The 21480-nt window shown below is 38.3% G+C and overlaps 1 protein-coding gene across 1 annotated transcript in view; it reads right to left on the bottom strand.

Moving 5' to 3' along the window:
• Positions 1–21474, bottom strand: part of KCNMB4 (potassium channel subfamily M regulatory beta subunit 4) — a 69401-nt gene extending 47927 nt beyond the window's left edge. The window contains exon 1 of the mRNA XM_011929323.1: positions 21125–21474. Coding sequence (XP_011784713.1) covers positions 21125–21460 — 336 coding nt within the window. The 5' untranslated portion in view covers positions 21461–21474. The remainder of the gene's footprint in view (positions 1–21124) is intronic.
• Positions 21475–21480: the final 6 nt, after the last annotated feature.

The raw sequence follows: 21480 nt of genomic DNA, 5'->3' as shown, positions 1-21480 counted from the left end.
TTAATTGTACATTTTAAAATAACTTAAAGAGTATAACTGGATTGTTTGTAACTCAAAGGATAAATGCTTGAGGGGATAGATCCCCCATTCTCCATGATGTGCTTATGTCACATTGCATGCCTGCATCAAAACTCATCTCATGTACCTCATAAATATATATACCTACTATATATCCACAAAAACTAAAACAATTAAAAAAAAAAAACAAAAAACTCCAAGCACACTCACTTGAGATCAGGAGTTAGAGACCAGCCTGACTAACATGGTGAAACCCCATCTGTATTAAAAATACAAAATTAGCTGGGCATGGTGGTGTACGCCTGTAATCCCAGCTACTTGGGAGGCTGAGGCAGGAGAATTGCTTGAATCTGGGAGAAGGAGGTTGCAGTGAGCCAAGACTGCACCACCGCACTCTAGCCTGGGCAACAAGAGCAAAACTCCGTCTCACCAAAAAAAAAAAAAAAAAAAAGACGAACCAGTGAGTCACAGATGAAGAAATAAAGTGGCCCACAAACATGTGATGAAATGTTCAAACTAGATACCAAAGGTGCTGGCAAAATTAAACTGCTAAAAATGAAAATCATAGTCAATATCCTGTACAGACAAGTATCTGCAAAAATAGGTTCTTTCACACACAGCTGTTGGAATTATACATTTTTATTACTTATTTAGTATAATTTGGAAATATATGACAAAAAGCTTAAGAAAGCAATAAACTTTGCTCCCCTCCAAAAAAAGAAAAAAGAATAAAAATAAAGCATGATAGACACACAACGTAAAAATGCGAACAGTGGGAAAGGTTACAAAATGTCTCCCTCTGACTGAATCTTACCCCAGGCAGTTACGCTTAACAGTCATTGTGCATTCTTCCAGATGTTCTCTATACTCTATCTTAATAAGAATGTGAGCACACTCTTCTGTTTATTGCTTTGTTCTTTCACTAGCCAAAATATCTTAGTGCTCTCATGTGTGCAGACAGAGGTCTCATTCTTTTGAATGCTCACTGCATAGTTGTATCAAAATTTATCAATTGGTCTTCTAATGAAAAACATTATAGAAGTTTCTAGCCTTTTGCAATTACAAACAAAACAGCAACAAACTTCCTTGTACCAGCATCTATGCACACATGTGTGAGAACAGGAATAAAAGCTGGCATATATTTTCAAAAATTGTAATTATGATATTCCAAAGAAACTGCACGAGTTGCTCTTCCACCAGATGTTCATGAGAGCACCTTTCCCCATCTCCTTAAAAAAACAAAATAAAACAAAACAAAAATACAAAAACAAAACAGAAACAAACAGACAAAAAGGCAACAATTCAAGTTTTCTGATGGTGAAATATTACATTTTTAAGTGAATGTTTCTTTTCTGCAAACTGACCATCCATGATCTTTGCCTATCTTGGTCATTTTCTCATTGTTGTTTAAGAGTCTTTATATAGTAAAAACAAAACAAAACAAAAAAACTGTCTCACAATCCCAATATCCCTCCTTGTCTTTCCTGTCTTTATTTGTGATACATTTACTACATAAAAAATTTAATTTTTATGAAATCAATCTGTGAAAATTTATACAATTAGACCCACTTTGAAGACAGACCCATTATCTACAAAAACATATATTGTAATCTCTGAAACAAGATCTCCACTATCACATTGCTTCAGACTTACAAAATGAGGTATGTGACTGTCTGAAAAAGGTTTTTAGAAAAGAGAGATAAGCAAAAATAAAATTTAGAAACCTCTGATACCTCCATCACTGAGATTAATAATTTCATTTTGGATTTTAAGTAAATATTCTTAACAGAAGCTGTCCTATATTTTTCATCTGTATATATATGTTACTATAGGTTTTTGTTTCAATGTACTCATAAAATTATGAAAAGCATTTGGAAGTTCTTCTTATTTCTGTTTCTCTGGCATAGTTTAAAGTAGGATTGAAGTTATCTGTTTTCACAGAGTTGACCTGGAAACATTTACGGTTGCAGTTCGTTGACAGTTTTCTCCATTTCCTCTAAGGTAATTGGTCTATTTTTTAGAGATCTCTATAGAATGTTTTATTCAGGAAGCTTACATTATTCTAGAGAATCATTATCTCATCCTATGAGTTCAAATTTATCGGCATAGAATTGATCAAAGTATTCACTTGAAGTTCATTTAACTTTTCCTGTATTTGTGATTGTTTCCTCATTTTTGTTTCTAATTTTGTATTTTTGAAGAACATTTCTTTGGCAATTAAACTTGCTGAGAATTCATTACTGAATTTATCTTTCCAAAAATAAAGACAATTCTGCACTCATTGAAGATGCTCAGCATATTTTCAATGGGAATTTTGAAGCCCTGAAAAATTTCAAGGCTATAAATTTGTGCTATTAATTTTCTATCCAACTCTTATGCAAAATCAAATAAATATTCATTAAAAACACTGAAGGGAAAGGTGTTTGATATTAACCAGAAGAAAATATTCAGTACATCACAGGGACATGGGAGATAAAGCTAGATGAAAGAAAGCTCAGCAGATTGAGGAGGTGGATGCTATCTCAAATCTAAGAGTAAATGCACCTCACCACAACACTGTGTGATGTCCTCCAGAGACTGTGCCAAAAAGAAAACTCCAACCCAGCAGGGGTTTTGTGAATCAGACTGCATTCACAGCAGTTAGGATCGTGCCTGTAACATGGCAGATACTCAATAAACATTTGTTGAACTAACAATTCGAAAGTTTGTGACAAAGTCCCTAAACTCTGTCCTCATCTGTGAAATTCTCCCCGCTTGACACCTCAGTAATTACAAATACAAATACCAAGATGTATTTATTCCAGAAGTATTTATCAATAATATTTGCTTAGAACATTATATATATCAACTATAGTCCTCAGCTTGTGAAGGTTTCTTGATCAAGAGGTTAAGTGACTGACCTATAGATGTTCACCTTTAAATAAGAAGCGTCTGGATTCAGGCATATGGGCCTTTTCTTTCTTCTTTTTCTTCTTCTTCTTTTTTTTTTTTTTTTTAAGACAGGGTCTCACTGTATTGCTCAGGCTGGAGTACAGTGGCATAGTCATAGCTCACTGTAACCTTAAACTCCTGGGCTCAAGCGATCCTACCTTCTTGCTAGAACTACAGGTATGTACCACCACACCTGGCTAATTAAAAAAAAATTGTTTCAGAGACAGAGTTTCACTATGTTGTCTAGGCTGGTCTCAAACTCTTCTTCTCAAATTATCTTTTCATCTTGGCTTCTTGAAAAGTGTTGGGACTACAGGCATTAGCCACGACACTTAGACTGGCCTTTTCCATTATACCAGGTAGCTTCTCAAATGTCTATGTGCCCAGTTCTGTCCTAGACTCTTAGTGAATTCTGAGATGTTTCCCCAACGGGGACTGTGAGAGGCCTTTTCGGTCATTCATTATCGTGGTGACTTAAGTTGGGATGGGAGAGATAGGTATTTAAGTAAAACAGCATGGTTTTGTAAGAAGGTAGTTTCATCTTCAATACATCGATCCTCTCCGTTGTAATATTTAGTCTCTTGTGTTTCACAGAGCATTTATTTTAAAGTAACAGTTCTCAGTTTTCTCTCATAAAAATATGTCTTCTTTATTGGAGAAATTTAGAAGCTACAGGCGGTCAAAAAAAGTATTAATGGTGTGTACTTTTCCATTTTTTCATTTATCTCTGATCTTTGTATATAGTCTTTTCTCATATAAAAATTTTAAATTTACATGAACACAATAGGGCCTTGCAGATGGAATTAGTTAAGATGAAGTCACAATGGATTAGAGTAGGCCCTAAATTCAATGACTAGTGTTTTTTGTTTGTTTGTTTTGAGATGTTGTTTTGTCACTCAAGGCTGGAGTGCAGTGGCATGATCTTGGCTCACTGCAACCTCTGCCCCCTGGGTTCAAGTGATTCTCCTGCCTCAGCCTCCTGAGCAGCTGGGGTTATAGGTGCGCACCATCAAGCCTAGCTAATTTTTATGTTTTTAGGAGAGACAGGGTTTCATCACCATGTTGGCCAGGCTGGTCTCAAACTCCTGGCCTCAAGTAATCCACCCAATTTGGCCTTCCAAAGTGCTGGGATTACAGGTGTGAGCCACCCCACCTGGCTGTACTGGTGTTTTTATAAGAGAAAGAAGAGAGAGATACTGAGACACATACTGAGAGGGAAGAAGGCCATGTAAAGACAGAGGCGGCAACTGGAGTGATGCGACTGCAGGCCAAGGAATGCCAAGGATTGCAGGCAACAACCATCACTAGGAAAAGGCAAGGAAGGCTGTTTTTCCAGAGCCTTCAGGGGAGCATGGACCTGTTTGATTCTGGACTTACAGACTTCAGAACTGTGGACAAATAAATCTCTGTTGGGTTAAGCCACCCAGTTTGTAGTACTTTGTTATGGCAGCCCTAAGAACCTAACACATGTATTTTTCAGGATTTTGATAAGCATCTCCAAGTTGACATACAATTGCTCCTGCAATATGTTGCCACCAACAGTGCACGAGACTGCCCACTTCCCCATATTTCTACCTATTTAATATGTACCAACTTGATAGGCAGAAAAGGTATCTCAACATTGCATTAATTAATATTTATTTTTTCCCCTTAGCTTTATTGAAGCATACTTGAAAATAAAAATTGTACATATTTAAAGTGATGTTTTGATATATGTGTACATTGTGAAACAACTGCCACAATCTAATTAGCATGTCCATCACCTTACATAGTTATGATCTGATTAGTACAGTCCTGTGCTGAATAATGAACGTCATTTCAGTCAATGACGACCTGCATATATGACGGTGGTCTCATGAGATTATAATACTGTATTTTTACTCTACCTTTTCTGTTTAGATACACAAACACTTAGCACTGTGTTACAACTGCCTACAGTATTCAGTTCACTCATATGTACAGGTTTGTAGCCTAGGAGCAACAGGCTATATCATATAGCCTGGGTGTGTAGTAGGCTATGCTATCTAGGTTTGTGTAACTACACTCTATGATGTTCGCAGCACAAAATCACCTTAAACAATGAACGACTGTATTTCTTTTGATTTTTAGTGAGATAGCACATATTTTTCATGTTGTTATTTGTAATTCTTCACTGAACTGCCTACACATGCTCATGCCTAGTATTTTACTGAAGAGATGGTCTTTTATTGCTAAAAGTACTTCATATGTTGACTTTTGAATCATTTCCCTACCATGTTGCAAACATTTGTCCAAATTTATCATTTTTTGTTCAATTTTAATGTTCAAAAGTGTAAGTTTTCCCTTATTATGTCATTAATCAGTGTATTCCTTTATGATTTCCGTCCTTGCTACTATGTTTAGAAGAGCTTTGCCCACCCCACAGATATATTAACGTATAAAATATATATTTACCCAAATTTTATTTAGTACTTTCATAGTTTATTTCTGTACCTTTAAAATTTTATTCCATCAAAACTAAAATTTTAATTTTAATTAAATGTATATTTTTAACTATTTTCCAAATAACATTTTGATGATTCCTAATATTTTCCAAACAAGTTTTTAAATTTAGAAAATTAGTTTTTAAAATATACTTCCAAAAAATAATAGACAGTTTTAACATCACTTACTGAATAATACATTGCTTTACAAGTTATCTGAAATGCCAAAATTTGCAAAGCAATCATTCATTATTTTGGGCAAGAGATTTATTGAAATATAATTCACATACCATCCAATTCACCCAAAGTGTACAATGGTTTTTAGTAGATTGCACAGAGGTGTGCAACAATCATCACAATCAATTTTAGAATGTTTTCATCACACCAAAAAGACCCTTATACCCTTTAGCTGTCATTCCCAATCTTCCCATGCCTTCTAGCTTTAGGCAACCACTAATCTACTTTCAGTCTCTATAGATTTCCTTCCTTATTCTGGACATTTCATGTAAATGGATTCACATAACGTGTATTTTTTTTGTGGCTGGCTTCCTATACTTACCACATTTTCAGAGTTCATCCATATTGTATTAACACTTCATTCTTTTTATAGCCAAGTAATTTTCCATTGTATGAATTAGCATATTTCATTTAGCCATTCATCAGTTTATGGATGTTTGGTTTGTTTCCGCCTTTCAGCTATTATGAATAATGCTGCTATGAAGAGTCATGTACAAAGTTTCTGCATGGACATGTTTTCATTTCTCTTGGATATATAACTAGGAAGAAGTTGCTCGGTCATATGGTAACTGTTTAGCTTTTTGAGGAACTGTCAAACTGTTTTCCAAAGTGGCTGTATCTTTTTCATTCTTACATTCTTGTGTGAAGATTCCAATTTATTTTGACAACACTTGTTATTGCCTTTTTTACAGCCATTCTAATGGATCTGGAGTGGTATCTCATTGGGGTTTTGATTTTCACTTCCCTAGTAACTAAAAATGTCATTTTTCATGGGCTTATTGGCCATTTGTATACCTTCTTTGGGAAAAAAAAAACTATTCACATCCTTTGCCCACTTTTAAATTGGATTATTTGTCTTGTTGTGTTGTAAGCATTCTTTATCATTTTTTTGGTACTAGACCCTTATCAGATACATTATTTGCAAATATTTTCTTTCTTTCATGATTGTCTTTTCATTTTATTGATGGTGTCTCTTGAAGCACAAATGGTTTTAATTTTAATTAAGTCCAATGTATCTATTTGTCCTTTAGTTGCTTGTGCTTTTGGTATCATATTCAAATATTAAAGTTTTAGCACTTATATTTAGGTCTCCGATCCATTATTTTAATGTGCAATCAGAGTTCAACTTCATTCCTTGGCATGTGGATATTCAGTCGTTCAAGCACCACTGGTTGAAAAGACTGTTCTTTCCCTATTGAATGCTCTTGACACTCTTGTCAAAGTCAACTGTCCATAATGTATAGGTTTTTTTCTTTTTTTTGGACTCTCAGTTCTATTCCATAGGTTGGTAGGTCCATTCTTATTCAGCATCACACAGTCCTGAGTACTGTACCTTTGCTGTATAGATACACTTTGTTTTACTACTTGCTTTATTGCGTTTTGCAGATACTGCATTCTTTTACAAATGGAAGGTTTGTAGCAACCCTGAGAACAAGTCCACTGGCACCATTTTTTCCAACAGGATGCACTCACTTCATGTCTCTGTACTACATTTTGGTAATTCTCAAGTATTTCAAACTTTTTCATGATTATTATATCTGTTATGGTGATCTGTGATCAGCAATCTTTGATGTTACTATTATAATTGCTTTGGGGATGCCACAAACCATGCCCATATGAGGGCAAACTTAACCGATGAATGTGTGAGTGTTTCTAAGTGCTCCACCAACCAGCTGTTCCTTTGTCTCTCTACCTCTCCTGAGGCCTCTCTATTCCTGAAACAAAACAATATTAAAATTAGGCCAATTAATACCTCTACAATGGCCTCTAAGTGTTCGAGTGAAAGGACGAGTCATCATCTCTCACTCTAAATTAAAAACCAGAAATGACTAAGCTTAGTGAGGAAGGCACGTCAAAAGCTGAGACAGGCTGAAAGGTAGGCCTCTTCTGCCAAACAGTCAAGTTGTGAATGCAGAGGGAAAGTTTCTGCAAAAAAATTCAAAGTGCTACTCTAGTGAATACACGAATGATAAGAAAGTGAAACAGCCTTATTGCTGATATGGAGAAAGGTTTAGTGGTCTGGATAGAGGATCAAACCAGCCACAACATTTCTTTAAGCCAAAGCCTAATCCAGAGCAATGCTCTAACTCTCTTTAATTTTACAAAGGCTGACAAAAGCGAGGAAGCTACAGGAGGAAAGTATGAAGCTAACAGAGGTTGGTTCATGAAGTTTAACAAAAGAAGCCATCTTCATAACATAAAAGTGCAAAATGGGTCGGGCATGGTGGCTCATGCCTGTAATCCCAGCACTTTGAAGGGAGAGGAGGACGGATCACTTGAGCAAATTCAAGACCAGCCTGGGCAACATGGCCAAACCCCACCTCTACAAAAAATACAAACATTAGCCGGGTGTGGTAGAGTGCACCTGTGGTCCTAGCTACTTGGGAGGCTGAGGTGGGAGGAGGCTTGAGCTTGGGGTGGAAGTTGTAGTGAGCAGAGATCACACCACTGCACCCCAGCCTGGGCGACAGTCAGACCTCGTCTCAAAAAGAAAAAAAAGTGCAAAGTGAAGCAGCAAGTGCTCAAGTAGAAGCTGCAAGTTATCTAGAAGATCTAGCTAAGATAATTTATAAAGGTGGCTACACTAAACAACAGATTTTCAACATGGATGAAACAGCCCTCTATTGGAAGAAGACCTAGGACTTGCATAGCTAGAAAGTCCAGGCTTCAAAGCTTCAAAGAACAGGCTGACTCTTGTCAGGGGCTAGCGTTGCTGGTGACTTTAAGTTGAAGCCAATGCTCATTTACCATTCCAAAAATCCTACAGACCTTAAAAATTATGCTAAGTCTACTCTGCCTGTGCTTTGGAAATGGAACAAGAAAGCCTGGATAACAGCACATCAGTTTACAGCATGGTTTACTGAATATTTAAAGCCTATTGATTGTTGAGACCTACTGTTCAGAAAAAAGGATTCCTTTCAAAATATTACTGCTAATTGATAGTGTACCTCATCACCCAAGAGCTCTGATGGAGATGAATGAGGAGATTAATGTTGTTTTCAAGCCTGCTAACATGACACCCATTCTGCAGCCCATGGATCAGGAAGTAAATTCAACTTTCATGTCTTATTATTTAAAAAATACACTTTGGGCTGGGTGTGGTGGATCACGCTTGTAATCCCAGCACTTTGGGAGGCCGAGATGGGTGAATCACTTGAGGTCAGGAGTTCAAGACCAGCCTGGCCAACATGGTGAAGCCTCATCTCTACTAAAAATACAAAAATTAGCTGGGCATGGTGGCGTGCACCTGTAGTCCCAGTTACTCAGGAGGCTGAGGCAGGAGAATCACTTGAACCCAGGAGGCGGAGGGTGCAGTGAACCAAGATTGCACCATTGCACTCAAGCCTGGGTGGCAGAGAGAGACTCCATCTCAAAAAAACAAACAAAATAAAAAATAAAAAATAAAAAATACACTTCATAAAGCTGTAGCTATACTAATTCCTCTGATGGATCTGGGGAAAGTAAAGGAAAAACTTTCTGGAAAGGATTCAACAATTTGATGCCATTATGAACATTAGTAAATCATGAAAGGAGGTTAAAATATCAACGTTATAAGAGTTGGGAAGAAGTTGATTCCAACCCTCATGGATGACTTTTGGTGTTCAAGACATCATTGGAGAAAGTAACTACAGATGTGGTAGAAACAGGAAAGAACTAGAATTAGAAGTAGAGCTTGAAGGCCAGGCGCGGTGGCTCATGCTTGTAATCCTAGCACTTTGGGAGGCCAAGGCGGGCAGATCATTTGAGGTCAGGAGTTTGAGACCAGCCTGACCAACATGATGAAACCCCGTCTCTACTAACAATACAAAAAAAAAAAAAAAAATTAGCTGGGTGTGGCGGCACATGCCTGTAATCTCAGCTACTTGGGAGGCTGACACAGGAGAATCACTTGAACTCGGGAGGTGGAGGCTGTAGTGAGCTGAGATTATACCACTGCACTCCAGTCTGGGCAACAGGGCGAGACTCCATCTCAAAAAAAAAATAATAATGATAATAGGTAGAGCTTGAAGAGATTCTACTAGAATTAGAAGTATAGCTTGAATTGCTGCAATCTCATGATAAAATCTGAACAGGTGAGGATTTGCAAATTCTCATTTGGATGAGCAAAGAAAGTGGTTTCTTGAGACGGACTCCACTTCTGGTGAAGATGCTGTGAACATTGTTGAAATGACAAATGACAACAACTAACCTAGATATTACCTAAACTGAGTTGATAAAGCAGTGGAGGGATTTGAGAGGATTGACTCCAATTTTGAAAGGAGTTCTACTTTAAGTAAAATGCTATTAAATAGCATCACATGCAACAGAGAAACATTTTGTGGAACAGTCAATTGATGCAGGAAACTTCACTGTCTTAATTTAAGTAATTTCCACAGCCACCTCAACCTTCAGCAACCACCACCCTGATTAGTCAGCAGCCATCAACATCAAGGCATGACCCTCCACCAGCAAAATGATTATGACTTTCTAGAGGCTCAGATCATCATTAGCATGTTTCAGTAAAGTATTTTTTAAGACATAATGGTACTGCACATTACTATAATATACATGTAATTTTTTTTTTTTTTTGAGATGGAGTCTCGCTCTGTCACCCCAGCTGGAGTGCAGTGGCGCAATCTCAGCTCACTACAAGCTCCGCCTCCCGAGTTCTCACCATTCTCCTGCCTCAGCCTCCCGAGTAGCTGGGACTACAGGTACCCGCCACCATGCCCAGCTAATTTTTTGTATTTTTAGTAGAGATGGGGTTTCACCATGTTAGCCAGGATGGTCTCAATCTCCTGACCTCATGATCCGCCTGCCTCGGCCTCCCAAAGTGCTGGGATTACAGGCGTGAGCCACCACACCCAGCCTATAAATGTAATTTTTATATGTACTAGGAAACTAAAAAATTGGTGTGACTCCTTTACTGCAATATTGGCTCTGTTGAAGTGGTACCAAATCTAAAATATCTCCAATGTATCTCAGGAAATATGAATCTTTCTATTTTGTTCTTTTTTTCAAGATGTTTTTGTTTATTATGGTTCTCTTGCATTTCCATGTGAATTTTAGAATCAGCTTGTCAATTCATGCCAAAAGAAAAAAGAACCAATCCAGCTGGGGTTTTGCTAGAGACTGTAATGAATCTGTAGGTCAACCTGAGGAATACTGCCATCTTAACAATATTAGGTCTTCCTATCCATTAACAAAGGAAGTCTTTCCATTTATCTAACTCTTCTGCAATTTCTCTCAGTAGTGCTTTGTAGTCTTCAGGTTGTAAGTCTTGTACTTTTGTTAAATTTATAAAATTTATTCCAAGGCATTTTATTTTTATGTTATTATAAATGGAATTACATTCTTTTTTTTTTCTTTTTTTTCAGACAAGGTCTCACTCTGTTGCCCAGGCTGGAGTGCAGTGGCATGATCACAACTCACTGCAGCCTTCATCTCCCAAGTTCATCCTCCAACTTCAGCCTCTCAAGTTGCTGGGACTACAGGCACGAGCCATGACATCTGGCTATTTTTTTGTTTGTTTTTAAAATTTTTGTAAAGATGGGGTTTCACCATGTTGCCTAGGTTGGTCTTGAACTCCTGGGCTAAGCAGTCCTCCTGCTTTGGCCTCTCAAGTGCTGGGATTACAGGTGTGAGTCATCATGCCTAGCCAGAATTGTGTTCTTAATTTCATTTTTGGATTGTTCATTCCTAGTGTATAAAAATATAATTATTTTTTGTATATTGATACTGTATCCTGCAACTTTGCTGAATTCATTTATTAGCTCTAATAAATTTTAGGGGAGGTTCTTTAGGAGTTACTATATATAAGATCATGTGATTTCTGAAAATAATTTTATTTTTTCCTTTTCAATCTGGTTGCCTTTTATTTCTTTTTCTTGCTTAACTGCCCCTGGCTAGAACTGCCACTACAATGTTGAACAAGAGTGGTAAGTGTGGACATCCTTGTCTTCTTCTTGATCTTCGGGGTAAAGCTTTCAATATTTTATCATTAAGTATATTAGCTGTGGGTTTTTCATAGGTGTCCTTTTTCAGGTTGAGGAAGTCTCTTCCTATTCCTAATTTTTTTTTTTTTTTTTTATCATGAAAGGATTGTTGAATTTTGTCAATGTTTTTTTCTCCATATACTGAGATAATTATGCTTTTCTTGTCCTTTATGCTAGTAATCTATTACACTGATTGGTTTTAGCAGTTGAACCAAACTTGCATTCCTGGAATAAATCCCACTTGATCATGGTGTATAATCACAAACTCTTCCAACAAAACAGAAGAGGAACACTTCCCAACTCATTCTATTACTATGATACCAAAATCAGATAAAGACATCACAAGAAAAGGACGGACAAATATCCTGTATAAATATAAACGCAAAACTCCTCAATAAAATATCAGCAAACAAAATCCAGGAATCTCTAAAAAGAATTACATACCATGACCAAGTTGGAGGAATAAGGAGTGAGAGCTAATATGTACATTGTTGAACCCCAATACAGAACTACTAAATCTGAAACTCAGGTGGAGCTTTTGATTCATTGGGTTGAGGATGGGACCTGAGAATGTGCATTTTCTTTCTTTTTAGAGATGGGAGTCTTGCTCTGTTCCCTAGGCTGGATTACAGTGGTATGATCATAACTTACTGCAGCCTTAACCTCCTGGGCTCAAGCAAGGAGCCTTACCCTCCTGAGTAGCTAGGACTACAGGTGTGTGTCATCATGTCTGGCTAATTTTTAAAAAAAAATTTTTGTAGAGATGTGGTCTTGGCTATGTTGCCCAGGCTGGTCTTGAACTCCTGGCCTCAAGCAATCCTCCTGCCTCAGCCTCCCAGAGTATTGGTATTACAGGTGTGAGCCACCACGCTCAGCCAGAATGTGCATCTCTAACAAGTTCACATATAATTCTGATGCTGCCAGTTCACTGACCACATTTTGAAAACTACTGGTTTGGAGGAAGAAATAGACTAGCCATAAACTCAATGAACAGATATGGTAATCAAAGCAAAGGATAGCATTGAACAAGACAGTGGCAGTGAAATTTATAAAAAATATTAATACAACAGAATGATGATACAATTAACAGAAACAAAAAACTCCAGAATAGAAGTGGGTTTGGGAGAAATAGTGACGAATTTTGTAGCCATTTTTATCCTTGAAACAGAGAAAACAAAAGGTAATTAAAATAAGAATTACAAATTCAGAACTCTATTAAAGAGCATTATTGTCTGGTTTTCCCTTCTTTAGGTCTACTTTAAAATAAAACTGTTTGGATAAAGACAATCACAAATATATTTATTACAAAAAACAAGATGGATTAAATTTCTACTTTCTAGGATTTAGTTTTCTCCAGTGAAATATAGTATCAATATACGCTACTGCAATACAGTTAGATTAAAACTAGTAAACCAGACATTAGATGAGGTTTCAAAGTCCATTTGATCAACTACATCAATTACATGAAGATGAAGCAAGTCTAGATATTTTTTCACATGTGCTTCAGTATAAAGAGACCATCTAGTATCCTAATCTGTTGGATTACACTACTCAAGAAAGCACATACTTAAAATAAATGTATCTTAGTTTATTTACAAAAATGGCCACAGAATTAAATAACTTAATAAACACAATGATTTGCAATTATTATATTGGTTATTTTAAAAGAATAGAAAAGGATATTACAACTCATAAGTACAAATTTTCTTTCTTTTCTTTTTTTTTTTTTTTTTGAGACAGAGTCTCGCTCTGTTGCCCAGGCTGGAGTGCAGTGGCCGGATCTCAGCTCACTGCAAGCTCCGCCTCCTGGGTTCACACCATTCTCCTGCCTCAGCCTCCCGAGTAGCTGGGACTACAGGCGCCTGCCACCACGCCCGGCTAGTTTTTTTTTTGTATTTTTTAGTAGAGACGGGGTTTCACCGTGTTAGCCAGGATGGTCTCGATCTCCTGACCTCATGATCCACCCGTCTCGGCCTCCCAAAGTGCTGGGATTACAGGCTTGAGCCACCGCGCCCGGCCAGTACAAATTTTCACGCATTAATTATGTGTTGTAGAGAATACCTAATGCACAGCATGAAGAATGGTTGGAAACATATGCAATGTTAAAAACTATTCTGTTCAGTATTTTACTGTGAGTAATTATGGTAATTGTAATATAAATGTACTGCTGATCTAGGAACTAAACTGAATATGAAATTCTGCTAAGGACTCAAAAAAAATTTAAACCCAAAGGAAATAAAACTTGACATCTTCATTCATAAATAAGTGCCCAAAACATTTTAAATAAACAAAATATGTCAACTCACAAAAAGCTGTATAATCGGGCAAGTTTGTGATCAAATAAATGTATTTTGTAAGCAAATTGTAACTAATACGTATTGTTATGTCACAAATCTCTTTTGATTTAAAGTTTCTGATTCTTTTTTATGCATAAGTTTTGGGGACCTTAAAATATAACTGAGATCTTCATAAATGACATCCACAAATGGGGGTTATAGATAGATTATGGTAAGTAATCTCAGACAGATAGATCCTAGCATCCTGAAGATTACATTGCTTTTATTTTAGAAATGAAGTCTTGCTCTGTCACCCAAGCTAAAGTCCTAAAGCACATACCTAAAATAAATTTAGCTTACTGCAGTCTTGTACTCCTAGGCTCAAGCAATCCTCCCTCCTCAGCCTCCAGAGTAGCTGGGACTACAGGTGTGTACCACAATGACCAGTCAATTTCCTTTATATTTTTTTTTAAGAGATGGGATCTTACTATGTGGTACAGGCCTCAGCCTCCCAAGTAGCTGGGATTATAGGTAACAGCCACCACATCCAGCCCAAATTAGATTGTTTCTAAAGAGAGATTCTGACCATGCCTTTAAATATCTCATCATAATAGTCACCTACTCAAAAACCATCCTTGACTTCTGTATTAGTTTCTTATTGCTGCTGTAACACAAACTCAGTGGCTTAAAATGGCACAAATTTATTACCTTACAATTCTGGAGGTCAGAGTCTAGAATGTGTCTCACTGGGCTAAAACCAAGATGCCAGGCTATGTTCCCTTCTGAATGCTTAGCGGAAAATTCATTTTCTTGCCTTTTACCACTTGCGTGGAGAAAGGGTCTACATGCTTTTTTTGGCGCATGGCCCTCTTCTGTATTCAAAGCTAGCAATGGCTGATTGGGTCTTTCCCAAATTCTATCACTCTGACCTGCCTCTGTCTTCTACTTTTAAGTACCTTGTGATTCCATTGAGATTTTCTGGATAACTCAGGATGATCTTCCTATTTTAACATCAACTGATTAACAACCTTAACTCCCTCTTTAACTTTAATTTCTCTTTGCTATGTGACATAAGACACTTACAGTTTTTGAGTATTAGGATGTTATTGATGTCGTTGAAGGGAGACATTATTCTTCCTACCATGGCTTCCCAGTATCTAGCAAACCCATCCTGGCTGTCTGGGCCTTCTACACTGTGGGCTCCAATTTACTCTCCCGCCTTACCCCCAAGACCTCACTCTATGTGCCCTGTGTTCCAGGCACAGTAGCCCATCTGCAGATCCCCCAGCACACCCCACACTCACACAGCTCCTAGCTTTGTTTCTTGCACTTTATCTTCCTTGATGTTCTGTTCATTCTGCCTCCCCTTTCCTCACCACCAAGATGAAACTCTGTTCATCCTCCAACTCATAGCAAATGCTTCTTTCTCCATGAAGCTTTCCCCCCAACTTTTTCCCTCTGGATGTTCATATCACGTTTGTACCTCTCTGTAGAACTTGACATTCTGCCTTTGACAGTTATTTGTGTTCTTATCTTCTCTGCTAGGTAATAATTTCCTTGAGGACAGAGACTCATAGATTCATCCTCATTTTTAATGTCTGTTAGGCATATGCAAAACTGAACCTTGATTTTCATCCACACTCCTCCAAACCTACTATTCCTTTAGTCTTCCCCATTACTAAAAACACCTCCATTCACCCAGTAGATCTTGACACAAACTTTGGAGCCATTCTCAACTCCTCTTTCCCTCATTCCATTTCATTAGTAAATTTTACCAGTGCTACCCACTGATCTAAGCCACCACCATCTTTTGCCTGTCCTACAGGACTTCCTGTTTCCAGTCTTGCCTCTGCACCTCTCACTGCACAAGTCAGGATGTGTGCATGTGCATGTAAGCATACACATCAATTCTAGTTTCAACTCAGCAGCAAGAGGGATCATTTGCATTTTTAAAAAATCTAAGTCTGATGATATTTCAGCCCTGCCCAATGTCACATAGCTTCCCATCATGCTTGGAATAAAATCCAAAGTCCCTATCATGTTCTTTAGGACCCTAACCTCATTTCCCACTGTCCACCTTGCTCACTGTGGTCCAACCTCACTTTTGCCCTCACAGTTCCTCACACAGACACTTGTCACAGGGCCTCTGCATTTACTATTTCCTCAGCTGGTGGACACTCTTGTCTTCAGATAGCCACATGATTCATTACTTATGTCCCTTCTGTCTCTGCTCATCCCCTCATGTTCTTTGGGTCACTTCATCAGAATGGCCTTCCCTGACCACCCTGTCCAAAAGAAGAGCCCTTCACTTTTGTCACTGTCTATACTCTTATCCTGCCCAAATTTTCTTTATCTACCTATCATTACATGACATGGCATTATACATTTATTTCTCATCTGTTACTTCCAAGCAAAATATAAGTTCCACGAGTGCAGGAACTTTGTTTTCATCTATATTCTAGTCTCAGCACCTGGATGCACACATAGCACAGGATAGGCGCTTAATGAATATTTGTTAAATGAACAAATTCATCTTTGTATGCCCTCTTGTTTCTTGCCCGGTTCTTTGATCATTATAATAGATGCTGAAAAAGGATTTTCTGATTGAATTTTATGTATATACCAAATATTATATAACAAAATCTCCAAAGGAAAAACAACCAAGAAAAGCTACTTTTTCAAGATAAATAAAGGTTACAAAGAAGTCATCACAATTCTGCTTAGTCCTTTATCATGCAGTTCTTATATGATGGACATCTCTAGAGTGCAAAATGTATCAAACTGAATGTTCCAGGAAGGGGTTCAGAAACAACTCCAGGCAGGCCACACTGCCTACCTACTGTGCATTGGGACAGGGTACATGAGTGGATGTGGAGAGGGCCTAAGTGACTGCGAGCCACGATGCTCTGTAGTTAGGTACATCCAGCTTCAGCAGACATAAAGCCTGAAGTCTTGTTCAGTCCCATCTAAGTTTTTCTTCTCCTTAATGCATTTCTCTCACTTTTGGAGCACTGGTTTCTTAGAAGGAGCCTTTTATCCTTTGTTTCTAGGTTTTTATTACTAGAAGAAGGGGAAAAAAAAAAACCTCAAAATAAAAATAAACATATAGACTAGGCACAGTGGCTCACGCCTGTAATCCCAGCACTCTGGGAGGCAGAGGCAGGGGGGATCACTTGAGGCCAGGAGTTGGAGACTGGCCTGGCCAACATGGTGAAACCCTGTCTCTACCAAACATACAAAAATTAGCTGGGCATGGTAGCACATGCCCATAATCCCAGCTACTTGGGTGGCTGACACAGGGGAATCGCTTGAACCCAGGAGGCGGAAGTTGCAGTGAGCTGAGATCGTGCCACTGCACTCCAGCCTGGACAACAGAGCGAGACTCAAAAATAAATAAATAAATGAAATAACCATATTCTCTCTAATCACCCACTCTCTTGTCTCACATACTAGAGTGCAGTTTTAAAAATTGATCTTTTTTTTTTTTTTTTTTGCCATGTATATAATTACGCAAATGCAAGTGTCTGGAATCAAGTTCATTTCATTTAAGCAAATTGGTTTTAAACTATTATTTACATAATAATTTTAAATAATACTCTTCCTATCCTTCAGAATTTCCTGGAGTCCCTCTTTTTATACCAACTCCCTAAATTCAGGAGCACTGGCCGGGCATGGTGGCTCAAGCCTGTAATCCCAGCACTTTGGGAGGCCGAGGCGGGTGGATCATGAGGTCAGGAGATCAAGACGATACTGGCTAACGTGGTGAAAACTCATTTCACTAAAAATAGAAAAAATTAGCCGGGTGTGCTGGCAGGCGCCTGTAGTCCCAGCTACTTGGGAGGTTGAGGCAGGAGAATGGTGTGAATCCAGGAGGCAGAGCTTGCAGTGAGCTGAGATCGCGCCACTGCACTCGAGCCTGGGTGGCAGACAGTGAGACTCCATCTCAAAAAAAAAAAAAAATAAAAAAAATAAAAAAAAAAAAAAATAAATAAATAAATAAAATTCAGTAGCACCCATAGTACCTTTTAACCTGAAAACACAAATATTCATCACAATGACTCCTTTTAGGTTCTCAGGTTGTTTTTCTTGCATAGCAGATGAGAACATTTTCTAAGACAGTGGTTTTGAATCTTGTCTTCACATTAGAATCATCGCAGAACTTTTAAAAAACATCAATGCCCAGGTCCCCCCCAAGACCAAATCAGAATCTTGGAGGGTTGGACCCAGCCTAAGAACTTCTTTTTAAAGTTCCCCTGGTGATTCTAATGTACAGCCATAGGTGGGAACCAAAGCTCCAAGCATATACAATTGTGAGTCACAAAGAGATAGTGCAGTGACTGGAATAGTAACAAGAGGAAGCTGACCCCAAATTTAGATTTTGCTATGGTTAATCCATAGAGATAATCTCCCTGTGGACAATTTGTTGCCTTGAATACTCTATTACAAGACTGGATATAGTGACTGCTTTAGACAAAAACGATATGATTCAAAATATAAATACATTCAGTAGGAACTCAAGGTATTTTAAAGAAATTGTTAGTCAAAGATCAAATTTACTCACAGTATCTTCTCTAGCAGTTCATGGCTTAAGAAATTCTGTATTTGCAATGTATTCTTTCCCTCCCCTGCCTCTTACTGTAATTAATGCAGGAAACTCAAGGGAGAGGAAAAAAGTCCTTATTCTATTTTTCTAAGAAGTGATTTCCTAAGCGGTTTCTTGTGTTGTGGGTCATGAAGAAAAGCTTGGAGGTGGTTGGGATTCAAGACACTGTTGGGAATCTAGACATTCTACAAAGAAACAGAGGGGAAACGTGGGCCTTCAATAAAGAGGTAAAGTAAGGCAAAGAAAAGATCTAGGCAGCCAAGATCCAACAGGAATGGACAATGGGTATTGTCTAACTGCAGGAACACTGTGGAAACACTCTGCTTATGTACGTGACTCTGGCATAATATTTTCATTACATTGAATTTTTCCATCACACTGCTCACAAGAATTTCCAAATTGAGCATTTATTGGTGAAAATAGAAAGGTGATGCTAAAGAACAAACTTACAGTCTATAAATGCTACAACATATTTATAATCTGGATAAAGAGATATAAATTGGTTTGGCTGAGAAAACCTTGACTAAAATGAATAGGATGTTGTCCCTGACTTCTGTAACATAAATATATCCTTCTCCAGTTCTGTCAGCTCCTGAATACTTCATAAAATGTATTTTGTTCAGGTAATTTTTCAAAACAACTGTTGCCAAGATCTGAACTGGCACTGGAAAAAAAAAATGATTATTTTCAGGGGAGAGAGAAAGGAAAGACAGGAGAAATCTTAGTATTACATAAAGCATTGTGATTGCTTCTAGGTAATTTAAAAATCAATGTCCCAATGATTTCATTTTATTTTTTCTGCCAGATCTTCAAACTGCCTGAAATTGTGAAGCAGTCTTTTTGTAATAAATTATAATGTGTCCATGTCTTGATTAGATATTAGCCATTTATTAATGTGTGTGTGCATATATATGTATATACAGATATTACATTTATTAGTGCTTGAACCACTATCTTAAAATAATTAGCAATGTTTCACCAACTATAACAACTTCTAAATGATGAACTGCCATAAAATTTCTAAATCATTACTACTGGTTGGCACTTACCTTTGACATTATTGATTTAATTCTAAAAAAGAAATGATGTTTCTAAAACCCTGAGATTTCTTTTTAAATTCCTGAGCATTAAGAGGATCAAGTTACGTATGTCTTTGAGACGTTATCACTTCTTCAATATCTTCAACATCATACTCCAAATTCTATATTCTTAGTCCTATATTTACTGCTTATATTATTGATACTTTTTAAGATAAATCAATATTCATTTGTCGACAGGAGCATTTTTTGGGGGGGGGAGGGAGAAGTCATTCATATTTTTAAAAAGAAATTTTTTTAAAAAAATTTGAGACATTTTAAAAAATGTCTCAAATTCAAGAATTTACTGTTCAGGAGGTAAGATCACAAGTTTTATTGCAGAGTGATGGTAAGCTTGTTTTAAATACTATTACAATATTAATGTAGAATTTTTTTCTTTTGGATTAATACAAATATATCTTGTTACAGTTAATAAAGTGTTCCTATGAACACAAGATTCATTCCCTTTTGGACTGTTTTTCTGCTTGATCCCTCAAAAAAAAAGTCAGTAACTTTTAAAAAGATACATACCTTTACTTTGATAGTTAAGCAACAAGGAGAGTAGAAAAGATCAAGGGAAGTAAAAAGGGAACCAGAACCAGGTACACTACAAAGCTCAATTAGTTCACAGGCTAAGGACACTGCTTTTTATAAGTTATTTTTCTCCATTGGGAACAGTTTTCTGAGACTTCCTCTCTCTGTTCTCCATCCCGGGAGTCCTAATCAGGTTTTATCTTTTTTTTTTTCTTCTTTTTCTTCTTGCTTGCTTTCGAGACCAAAAGAAGTTGTCAGAGAAGTCATATTAGGTACATTTCACTGAAGGTTTTCTATTTTCAGCAAGTTTTACTGTTCTCCAGACGACTCCTGACTGTCCCTAAACACAAAGGGTAACTAGGCTCCCTGTAGACTCTTTTGAGAATCTATTTCATGAAAACTAGGAGCCCTCTGTACTTCCCAAAATGGACCCGCAATATTCCACATTTGATTCCAGGTAGTTTTGTCAAGCCACAAAAGCTTATCTTTGAACACCAAGTTGAAAATGTCTGTGTAGAGCGAAAAGGTAAGGAACTCTCTCACAACTTTCGAGGGTCCCCTCGACCTTTCAAGGAAGGTCATTCCATCTGAGTTCTAGACGAGACCAACTGAAGCTCGTACCTTGACTGTGAGCTGGAGTAGGTGGATCCTCGCTAACCACTGGCTTTAAATGGAGGAAAAGTTAACTTTCTTGGCTCCTTGCACTTCTCCAAACCCAGTCCGGTAGGCGCAGGACCCGGACTGGGTCGAGGCCTCAAAATCTGAGACCAGGCAAGACAGGTTTTAAAGTAAGCCTCTGGGCACCACTGGTCGCTGCGCGTAAGCTCACCTGAAAGACCGGTGCCCTCGGGCTCCCTGATGTACTCATTCCTGGTTTGAGTACAGCCTGCGCCACCTGGTCTCCTCCCAGCAATGCGAGCACACGCCGAACCCTCCCCGCGCGGAGTCTAACACCGACGCTGCCTCCAAACCTCCCTCGCGGGAAGCCCCTGGGTGCACGGGGCGTTCTTACCTTGGGGTTGGTCAGGAGCTGGTGCTCGTCGCTGTGCAGCAGCGCCCTAGAGTTGGACTCAGAGTTGTTCACGTAGACCTGGACGCAGGGGTACTGTGAGGTGCCCCTGCAGTCGGCGCCACAGGTGAAGGTGCACTCGAACACCTCGCCGATCTGCTGCACCGACAGCACCGTGCAATTGGCCTCCGTGGCTTGCAGATCCTGCAGCGCGGGACTCAGCCAGCAGAAGCCGAAGATGAACAGCGACACGACGCCGGAGATGATGAGAAACAAGCCGAGCCGGATGCTCTTGTCCTCGGCTTCCGTGTACTCGTAAGCCACCCGGAGCTTCGCCATCGCCCCCCACTCTCGGCGGC

The sequence above is a fragment of the Colobus angolensis genome, unplaced genomic scaffold (assembly GCF_000951035.1).
Source record: "Colobus angolensis palliatus isolate OR3802 unplaced genomic scaffold, Cang.pa_1.0 Scaffold80, whole genome shotgun sequence".
In the NCBI taxonomy this organism is placed as follows: domain Eukaryota; kingdom Metazoa; phylum Chordata; class Mammalia; order Primates; family Cercopithecidae; genus Colobus; species Colobus angolensis.
The sequence above is the reverse complement of the archived record's forward strand: the minus strand, read 5'-3'. Positions and strand labels throughout refer to the sequence as shown.